General features: G+C 44.4%; 1 protein-coding gene across 1 annotated transcript in view; it reads right to left on the bottom strand.

The window, feature by feature from the left end:
• Window positions 1-531: 531 nt before the first annotated feature.
• SSH3 (slingshot protein phosphatase 3) overlaps window positions 532-11,323 on the bottom strand; it is a 99,146-nt gene continuing 88,354 nt past the window's right edge. The window contains exons 12-14 of the mRNA XM_040321013.1: window positions 10,946-11,146; window positions 5,491-5,947; window positions 532-1,074 (exon numbers count right to left, since the gene is read on the bottom strand). Coding sequence (XP_040176947.1) covers window positions 820-1,074; window positions 5,491-5,947; window positions 10,946-11,146 — 913 coding nt within the window. The 3' untranslated portion in view covers window positions 532-819. The remainder of the gene's footprint in view (window positions 1,075-5,490; window positions 5,948-10,945; window positions 11,147-11,323) is intronic.

Below are 11,323 nucleotides of genomic sequence, written 5' to 3'. Positions count from 1 at the left end.
TATGATAGCCTAGCTGTGACTGATGTTTTGTCACGTGACATGAGTGAGCCAATAGGATGAGATGGAGGCGGACCATCTCATTCCATGGCAAATCTCATTTCATGGCAATGCACCGGGAGGTGGTCGGCGCGTAGATGTTAACAGAGATAAGCACAGATAAGGTCATTAGACTGCTGCTTCTCCTTCATCTGTCCCACCACAGTGTTGGGGGAGGGAACAAGACCTACAAATGGTACTGAACTTAAGCAGGGAAAAAGCTAGGTCTCCTGCCCTGCCAGGCTGTGTAAAATGTCAAGACTGGATAGACAGAAAATACAAATCCCATCAGCAACCAACCCGATTTGGACTGTCCCTATTCTATTCCAATACAGGAGGCTGACATTTTGAGTCTGTTAGCTGCAGTTAGCTCATCATATCCGAAAAGTAATGCTTATACCAACATGGGTATGATGTGTGCCAGTGTGTGTGAAAGACATACCATTTGCATAATGGCCAATGTTACTATTTAAGGCTTCGATGCTGTGCCAGCCGTGCTGTTGAAGAGGTTTGGTCTTTAAAAGACTCAACTGACCCCATTTTATTTATTAAAATGAATCTTATTACAAACATGTATTTTAAAAACAACCAGAAATAAAATAAAACCAGTAAATACCATCCCTGAGTCTTTTCTTTCAAAGCTTCCGCTGTCTACTTTATGTGGTAATGGCAATGGAAAAATATTTTTCTTTTTTTTTTTACAAAAATATAAAAATATGCTCCCCCAGGTCAAATACTGCCTGCATTCCCTTTGGCCAAACCCCATGTGGAAGCCTTGAATGTCTATGATTCCTCTGGCATCTCTCCGACATTGCTCTGTCGTATGATGCGAGATTTGCGGCCTTCTTCTTCTACTTCCTGCAGGCGCTTGGATACAAGTCCTGCTTCTTCAAGCACTGCCACGGACTCGGACTTTGACGAAAGGCCCACTCGAAGGTTCTCTACTGGATTCTGAGTCTGAACTTTCTTTTTGCGTCTTGCTCTTCTACGGGCTGCTGAGGATTGAGAGGAGGGGGACGAACATGGAGAAACAAATACCTAAAAAAAAAAAAAAAAAAAAAAGAAACATTAAAAAAAAAAAAATTCAGGACTATGAAATCCATTGTGTGTTCAGCAGAGTCAGAATAGAACCAAATTTACCCAAAAGGTAGGAATAAAATTCTAAATCTGAATTCTGCTGGTTAACCACTTAACCCCTGGACCATATTGCTGGTCAAAGACCAGAGCACTTTTTGCGATTCGGCACTGCGTCGCTTTAACTGACAATTGCGCGGTCTTGCGACGTGGCTCCCAAACAAAATTGGCGTCCTTTTTTCCCCACAAATAGAGCTTTCTTTTGGTGGTATTTGATCACCTTTGCCGTTTTTAGTTCTTGCGCTATAAACAAAAATAGAGCGACAATTTTGAAAAAAAAATGAATATTTGCTATAATAAATATCCCCCAAATATATAAATATATATAAAAAAAAAAAAAAAAATATATGTTTTCCTCAGTTTAGGCTGATACGTGTTCTTCTACATATTTTTCGTAAAAAAAAAAAAAAAATATCGCAATAAGCGTTTATTGATTGGTTTGCGCAAAAGTTATAACGTTTACAAAATAGGAGATAGTTTTATGGCATTTTTATTGATTTTTCTTTTTACTAGTAATGGCGGCGATCAGCGATTTTTTTCCCGTACTGCAACATTATGGCGGACACTTTTGACACATTTTTGGCACCATTGGCATGCGCGAGAGCCAACGTATAGCTACGTGCTCTCGCGCAGGGGAGCCGACCTGCCGCCGTAAAACGACGGCGGCTGGTCGGCAACCAGTTAACCACTTCAGCCCAAGGTTTTACACCACTTCCTGACCAGGCCATTTTTTTTGCCATACGGCACTGCGTTACTTTAACTGACTATTGCACGGTCGTGTGATGCTGTTCCAAAATAAAATGAATGTCCTTTCTTTTCCCACAAAAGGAACTTTCTTTTTGTGGGATTTGATCACCTCTGCGGTTTTTATTTTTTGCGCTATAAAACCCCAAAAAAAGTTTTAAGCAATTTTGAAAAACAAACAAAAATAAAATCTAGGGAAGCAACTGTCAACACTGAGGCAATACTAAAGGAGAGTTGGGATCGTACCAGGCAGGTGCCAGACCAGAGGAGGGTGGAGATAAAGAGGGGCAGGCACCAAAGCAGAGTAGATGGGCGACAGTCAGGAAGGATAGAGGGGAAAGATTTAAGGAGGCGGGGTCTCCAGACGTCATACGTCATCAGCGGCCCCAGCCCTGGCAGCGTCGGCGTTGCCTAGCTACTGCAGGCAGCAGAGCGTGTGCGGGGACAGCAATAGCTGTTTTAATTGGATCCGACCTGCTTCCTAGCAACCACGGATCCCTGCACAGCACTCATGCTGTTCAGTGTCTCCGGCTTCTCCCAGCCCTGCTCTGATGATAAATGACATTGGGCAGGAGAGCCTGGAGACTAGAGGAGACACAGGCACAGCCGCATAGAGGGAGGTAAGCGGTGACCGCGGCCTGTGTTAACCCTCTCCAGGCCGCGGTCCCCGCTTACCTCCCGCTGTGCGGCCCGGTCATAAACAAATATCAGACTGCGGGCCCCCCCGAACCTCACTCAGCTGCGGGCCCCATAGCGCCCGCGTGGGTCGCTATGGCGGTAGTTCCGCCACGGCCATCCACTACAATGCTATTTCTAGCGATCCGCCCGGGGGCCGGATTAAAAGGTCCGCCGGGCCGTATACGGCCCGCGGGCCGTAGTTTGCCCACCTCTGTTCTAGAGGGTAGTATTGGGGGCATTAGTGGTAGGTCGACTAAAGCACCTAAACCGGAAGTCCTATTTGCAACCCCACAGCACCCAATTAGGAAACAGCATGTACTGGTCAATTCGTTTTAGTATAAATCATACAAAATAGGAAATATAAGAAGAATAAAAAAATAAAATAAAAAAAAGACACTGAATTTCAAAAGAGCCAACTTCCCTAAACTACGATCCTTGCTAGAAGATAATTGGGATAAAATCTTGGGAACAAAGAACACTTTGTTGGGTATGCTTTAACCACTTCCCGACCGCCTCATGTACATTTACGTCGGCAGAATGGCACGGACAGGCACATCAACGTACCTGTACGTGCCTGCCTAGACGTGGGTCCGATCGGGACCCCCCCGGTACTTGCGGCGGTCGGGTCCCCTCGGGGAGCGATTCGGGACGACGGCGCGGCTATTCGTGTATAGCCGCTCCGTCGCGATCGCTCCCCGGAGCTGAAGAACGGGGAGAGCCGTATGTAAACACGGCTTCCCCGTGCTTCACTGTGGCGGCGTATCGATCGAGTGATCCCTTTTATAGGGGAGACTCGATCGATGACGTCAGTCCTACAGCCACACCCCCCTACAGTTGTAAACACACACTAGGTGAACCCTAACTCCTACAGCGCCCCCTTTGGTTAACTCCCAAACTGCAACTGTCATTTTCACAATAAACCATGCAATTTAAATGCATTTTTTGCTGTGAAAATGACAATGGTCCCAAAAATGTGTCAAAATTGTCCGAAGTGTCCGCCATAATGTCGCAGTCACGAACAAAATCGCTGATCGCCGCCATTAGTAGTAAAAAAAAAAAATTTATAAAAATGCAATAAAACTATCCCCTATTTTGTAAACGCTATAAATTTTCCGCAAACCAATCGACAAACGCCTATTGCGATTTTTTTTACCAAAAATAGGTAGAAGAATACGTATCGGCCTAAACTGAGGGAAAAAAAATTGTTATATATATTTTTGGGGGATATTTAGTAAAAAAAGTTAAAAATATTGCATTTTTTTCAAAATTGTCGCTCTATTTTTGTTTATAGCGCAAAAAATAAAAACCGCAGAGGTGATCAAACACCACCAAAATAAAGCTCTATTTGTGGGGAAAAAAGGACGCCAATTTTGTTTGGGAGCCACGTCGCACGACCGCGCAATTGTCTGTTAAAGCGACGCAGTGCCGAATTGTAAAAACCCCTTGGGTCATTTAGCAGCATATTGGTCCGGTTCTTAAGTGGTTAAGAGCATATTAAAATAAGGGCATTAGCCAGTGCATTCCAATGGTAAAAAATATAAAAAGGAGCTAATAAAAGTCCTGGGTGGCTTAACTCGAACGTAAAAATGCATATAAAAGCAAAAGGAGAAGGCCTTCAATAACGGCTGGGATCCAACTTTACAAAGAACGCACATAGAAATGTAAGGGTGAAATCAGGGCGGCTAAGATAGAACACGAAAGGCACATAGTGGAGGAGAGTCCCATAAAGAATGATGAATCAACTAAGGATGGAGAGATGGCAAAAGCATTGAATTTATGGGGGAATCGGGGGGCTTCAGTGACCAAAACTGCAATGTTTATCCTCATGACACATCTCAGGAACCACCCTCATGGCTAACAGAGGACAGAATTAGAAATAGACTTGAAAAACATAACATTAATAAGTCACCGGAACCAGATGGCTTGCACTGAGGGTCTTTAAGGAACTCAGTCAAGTGATTGCCAGACCATTGTTCCTAATTTTTACGAACAGTTTACTGACTGGAATGGTACCAGCTGAATGAATGAATGACTTGTATAGCTCTACTCATGCGAACTGAATCGCCTGATTGGAGAAAAGCCAATGTAGCATTAATATTTAAAAAAAGGGCCAAGATACATCCCTGGGAATTACAGACCAGTTAGCCTAACATCAGTAGTATGCAAAGCTCTTGGAGGGGATAAGGGACTATATACAAGATTTTAGTAATGACAACTGTATCATTAGCAGTAATCAGCATGGATTCATGAAGAATCGTTTTTGCCAAACCAACCTATTAACCTTCTATGAGGAGGTGAGCTGCCATCTAGATAAAGGAAGGCCCGTAGACGTGGTGTATATGGATTTTTCAAAAGTATTTGATACAGTTCCCCATAAACGTTTACTGTACAAAGTAAGGTCAGTTGGCATGTAGTGCAAATCACATGTGATGTCCGTGCAATGCGATTTCAGCCATACAAATAGTATGGCTGATATTGCATTCGGGCCAAACTCGCAAAGGACCCTTTTTTTGGCCCGCACCAAAAATCGAATAATATGAGTGTTCACACCCATGCAATCCGATTCATGTCCGAACGGTCAGTGCGATATGCAAGCTGAAATGGGGGTGTCATTAACATCGTATTGACACTCCCAGCAGTTTGCATATGGCAGTGTGAACTGCCGTGCGAGCCGGGTGCAATGTGGGAACTCGAAAAAATTGAACCTTTTTCAAAAGGCAACTATGAATTTTATAGCTAAAGAATAAAGAAAAATGCGAGGCCCAGAGGGGAGAAGGATTTCAATTTCTCCTCCGTGCCTAGTGACTCAATTTTGGCTCCAGACCCACCACCCACCTTGTTTATGTTAGAATATATTAATAATAACAGGTAGTCTATTTTGGTTATTCTTCCACTAACCTCATCCAATGACGTACTCTCCTCGTGCATTGCAGCACATTTTGAGTTGTTCTTAGTGGAGGATTCCACCAATTCTCCATCTTGCTCATCCAGGTCAATCTTACTTGGGCTCTCGTCTTGATCCATTGAACTATCGTTTCTCTCCAGCAAGCTGTTGTCCAGTGATGGCAGACTATCCAGTTGGTTTGATATGCTATCCTCTTCAGGCACAGCGTCAAAGCTTTCCAGTTGGCTACTGTCCATGTCGGAGGCAGACCTCTCCCTTTCTATTGGCTTGCCTTTCAACTCAGGGTTGGAGTCAGTAACGTCCATCTCACTGATAGACCTCATGAGAAAACGCAGGTTCATCTTCTGTTTAGGGGCGGAGGGTAGTGTAGGTAAAGAATCCGGGGGGCTGGGGTACCTCGAAATGGCAGTTGCAGAGCTGGGGTCCCACAAATAACTGTGTCGCTGCTTACTGTAATCAGTGCCCAGGAAATGTAAAAAAATGGGATGGAATATAAAAAAAATTAAAATTAGATTACTTTTATGTATAGCCAAAATGCATAAAATATTTAATATTGTAAAAAATGCCTAAAAGTTAAAAGACCGAAATCCAAAAACAAAAACGTAATATATTACTGATTACCAGTCCTTAGATATGGTGGTTGCATTAGTTTTTCAGGCTTTTCTTTCCATTATTATTCTTTTCTGCCAGTAGTCCTTCCTGCCCTACAGTGACAATGCTCACTGACCATACTGCATCATTGGATGAACAATGTTGTCAGCCTTGGACAAAAAGTGTATTAGGACTACAGACCACCTCACCATCTCTTCTCCATAAGACATTGGGTAGGGTTCAGTAGTCCACAGGAATAGCGGAGAACAATGCAACAGATAAGCGTGCAGCACAAAAAAGGAAGCACAGGCAGTGAACTGCTTACAAAATTTTAGAAATAATTAAAAAAAAGATACCCCCCGATGACGTCATATCTGACGAAACGCATAGGAAGAAGCCGGAGGACGTGCACGTTTACTACTATTCGAAATTCTAGGAGTTGTTGTCTGAGAATTAAAAGGTATTTTGTGCACTTCTATAAAGGATTAAACACAAAACCCCTTTCACTGGTATAATAAACAGAAAAACCTTCTAAATAAATATTAAAATGTGCATCTTCTTCAGTTTGAGAAGTATTCATGTAAAACAACTACTGTGACTATAGATCAGGGTTTCTCAAACTGTGTGCTGTGGCGTGGAAAGCACACTGACCCAGGCTATAGCCCCAGGTGAGCCCCCAAAAAGGCTATATAGTGCTAATCCGGAGAGGCAGGCCGATGCTCTACTGCGGCCGTTGCACTGGTTGCTAGGATCGCCAGCTGTCTAACAAACAGTGACGTCACGACATCGCAAGGAGAGAGTGAGGCGAGACCCCAGCATTCAGTGCGGAGGAGGATTAAAATCCCTCCTCCGTGCCTAGTGACTAAATTTTGGCTCCAGGTCGGTGGAGACCCACCTTTCTCCATCTTCTCCTTTGCCACGCAGCTCAGAGCCTGAGGGAAGGGAGCATGAGCACCGCACGTCAGAGAGGAGCCTGTCCAGTGTCCATCTGCACCTGCCTAAAGGTGAGTCAGCCTCGCCAGCCTGTGTGAAGTGCTGCTGGGGAGGAAGGAGTTAACAATGCTTGTCCCAACTCTGTCCCATGATGCCAACTACTATGGAGGGGGGTCATGTCCAGGATTTGGGATAGGCTGTACAAGCTATAGATGTGCGAGATAAGATTTCAGAAAGTGCTGATGGGAATGGAATGAAATATATTTTTAGGATAGAATTGGCTGTGATTTGATTGTCAGACTATCTATATGGACAAGTACTGATCCAGGTGTCCGGGGCATTTTATTCATGGGGAGAGGGAGGGGCCCTAAGTACACCTGGATGCCAAGGTGGGAGCATACCCCATCAGTACACATAAGTAAAAATAAATAAGTTCTTCACCACAAAAAAAACGTTAAATATTTTCAGGTGAGCCGTGAATTTTTCTTGATCTTTTTGGTGAGCGGCAAGGACAAAAAAAGTTTGAGAAACACTGCTATAGATTTTTAGGTACAAAGTCTGTTTTTTTACATTTAATCATGGTATACGGGACAAATCAAACGTAAACTCAGGGAGTCAAAAGGAGAAAAAAGCAAGAAGCTAAGAGGTAGGGAGTTTAAAAAGGAAAAAACACTCATTTTTATTTAAAAAAATAAGGTAACAATGAGGATGTTTGCTCACAGCATTGAACAATTCTGGACACATTAAAAGTATATTTAAAGACAAAATAGATAATTTTCTTGAAGTCTATTTGAGGCACAGAGATTCATTAAGCAAATATTAAGTGCCAATTCACAATTGTGCGATGCGGGAACCCTGCGAATCCACTGCAGATTCCCGCATCACACCCGACTCGCACGGTAGTTTACACTGCCATATACGAACGGCTGGGAGTGCCAATAGAATGTTAATGATACCCCCATTTCAGATAGCATATCGCACTGTGAACTGACAATTCACATATGAATCAGATTGCATGGGTGTGAACACCCATACGATCTGATTCTGGTGCGGACAAAAAAAGGGTTCTGCGCAAGTTTGGTCTGAATGTGATGCGATATCAGCCATACTATCTGTATGGCTGAAATTGCATCTCACGGACATCGCATGGAAAATGTGTAGCCAAACTTAATGACAAAAAAAAAAGGAATTAAAAAATTAGAACATATCTAGAGGTTTCCTGTGGAACAGAAAATCTTCCCTTTTTGAGTCCAGGCCCACGTTAAAGTGAACCTGCCATTTCTGAAGAATCGTTCTTGCCAAACCAATCTATTAACCTTCTATGAGGAGGTGAGCTGCCATCTAGATAAAGGAAGGCCCGTAGACGTGGTGTATCTGGATTTTGCAAAAGCATTTGACACAGTTTCCCATAAACTGTTACTGTACAAAATAAGGTCCGGTGGCATGGATCATAGGGTTAGTACATTGATTGAAAACTGGCTACAGTGGTGCGTTCAGAGGGTAGTGATAAATGGGGAGTACTCAATGGTCAGGGGGGTCCCCCAGGGTTCTGTCCTAGAACCAATCCTGTTTAATCGGTTCATAAACGATCTGGAGAATGGGTTAAACAGTTTAATCTCTGAATTAGGCAGACTATACCAAGCTAAGCAGGGCAATAACTTATCTGCAGGATGTGGAAACCTTGCAAAAAGATTTGAACAAATTAATGGGGTGGGCAACTACATGGCAAATGAGGTTTAAAGTAGAAAAATGTAAACTAATGCATTTGGGTGGCAATTTATACACTGGGGGAGAACCTCTGGGGAAATCTAGGATGGAAAAGGACCTGGGGGTCCTAGTAGATAGGCTCAGCAATGGCAAGCTGCAGGTAACAAAGCAAACAGAATATTGGCATGCATTAAAAAGGGGATTAACTCCAGAGATAAAACAATAATTCTTCCGCTCTACAAGACTCTGGTCCGGCCGCACCAGGAGTATGCTGTCCAGTTCTGGGCACCAGTCGAAAGGATGTACTGGAAATGGAGCGAATACAAAGAAGGGCAACAAAGCTAATAAAGTGTCTGGAGGATATTAGTTATGAGGAAAGGTTGTGAGCGCTGAACTTATTCTCTCTGGAGAAGAGACACCTGAGAGGGGATATGATTTTAATTCACAAATACCATACTGGTTAGAAATCAACCGATATATCGGCAGGCCGAAATATCGGCCGATATTTGTCCGTTCTGGAGAAATCGTCATTGGCTGATTTTTATCCAAATTAGGCCGATATTTAACATGGCCGCTAGCGGTGCCACGGATCCGGAGCTAGGCCGAAGCCGCGGCCTTTCCTGATGCTGTGACCGTGGCGGCAATCCGCGGATTGCCCCTGCGGTCACAGCATCAGGAAAGGCCGCGGCTTCAGCCTAGCTCCGGATCCGTGGCCATCTTGGTACACCCAGTGCGGCGGCCCTACTCTCCGTTTACACCCACAGAGGAGGAGGGGCCCGTGCTCGTGGGACACAAACCGCTCTCTGGTGTCTGTTCTAGGGGGGAGGTCTGTACTGAAGGGGGGGTGTCTATACTGGAGAGAGAGGGGGTCTGTACTGAGGGGGGGTGACGCCAGTGCCAATTAGTGCCACTTGCCGTCCAGTGCCATCTGCCAATGCCACCTGCCAGTGCCAATAACAGTGCCACCATCCAGTGCCAATTAGTGCCACCTTCCATCCAGTGCCATCTGCCAGTGCCAACATCCAGTGCCAATTAGTGCCACCTTCCATCCAGTGCCACCTATTAGGGTCAACTAAAGTCATCAGTGCCACCTGCCAATGCCAACCAGTGCCATCTGCCAGTACTAACTATTGCCATCCAGTGCCAATTAATGCCACCTGCCAGTCAGTGCCACGTGCCAATCAGTGCCATCTGCCAATCAGTGCCACCTGCCAGTGTCAATCAGTGCCACCTGCCAGTGCCAATAAGTGCCATCTGCCAGTGCTAACTATTGCCATCCAGTGCCAATTAATGCCACCTGCCAGTCAGTGCCAACCAGTGCCACCTGCCAGTGCCACGTGCCAATCAGTGCCATCTGCCAATCAGTGCCACCTGCCAGTGTCAATTAGTGCCACCTGCCAGTGCCAATAAGTGCCATCTGCTAAAACCATCTTTCAGTGCCATCCAGTGCAACCTGCCAGTACCAATAAGTGCCACCTGCCAATCAGTGCCTTCTGCTAGTGCTATCTTCCAGTGCCAATTAGTGCCATCAAAAAAAATAAAAAATCATCCCAAAATATCGGCCGCCCCGATTTCTAAATATCGGCATCGGCCAGAGAAAAACACATATCGGTCGACCTCTAATACTGGTAACCCCACAATAGGGATACAACTTTTTCACGGAAGGGAGTTTAACAAGACACATGACCACTCATTAAAATGAGAAGAAGAGGTTTAAGCTTAAACTACGTAGAGAATTCTTTACTGTAAGAGCGGCAAAGATGCCAGGCGGTGGTCCCAGCAGGGGGGGGGGGGGGTGCATCGATGGGAATACTGACATATAATCACACACATAGGTTGGACTTGATGGACTTGTGTCTTTTTTCAACCTTACCTACTATGCAACTATGTAACATTGTAGCCGATGTATGCTGCAATTTATGGTGACAGCCTTAAATTGACCTAAAAAACACTAGTTCAAAAATACTCCATAAACTGAAAAGAGAAAAAAAAGGGATCTACCTTATCTACTCGTTGCAGCCCATATTATTATCTCTTATTTTTCTTGTTATATCGCATGGGTCTTCAAACTACAGTTGTTCAGGAACTACAATTCCCATCATGCCTTGTCATGTACAGACATGTCAGTGTGTTACAATGCCTTATGGGGTGTGTAGTTCTACAACAGCTGGAGGGCCGTAGTTTGAGGATCCCTGTTATATCTAAACAACTATTTACCTTGCTCCCAAGATGCCCTGATATGTCTGCAGCTGTCGCAGGAATCCAGCATTCGGTTGGACAATGCTCCTTCTCTCTTTGACGTGTTTCATAGCTTGTTCCAGCGTCCATTCGTACTCCTTCATGGCATAAGCAATCACTGTGGAGGCCGAGCGGGACACCCCCATCTTGCAGTGTACAAGGACGCAGGTATTCTGGCGTCTGTGGATGAGAAAGAAGGAAGGGATGATGTGTAATGTGACCTCAGAGAGTAGGTTCTACTACATACAACTATTTCCTTCATTGCATTATTCAAGGTAGGTGGAAAAACCCTGTACGAATCTTATTATCGTGTGGAAGGTTCCCCAGTGCTTACATATTTCCATAGTCTGCATGACC

Source organism: Rana temporaria, chromosome 8, assembly GCF_905171775.1.
Source record: "Rana temporaria chromosome 8, aRanTem1.1, whole genome shotgun sequence".
Lineage (NCBI taxonomy): Eukaryota > Metazoa > Chordata > Amphibia > Anura > Ranidae > Rana > Rana temporaria.
The sequence above is the reverse complement of the archived record's forward strand: the minus strand, read 5'-3'. Positions and strand labels throughout refer to the sequence as shown.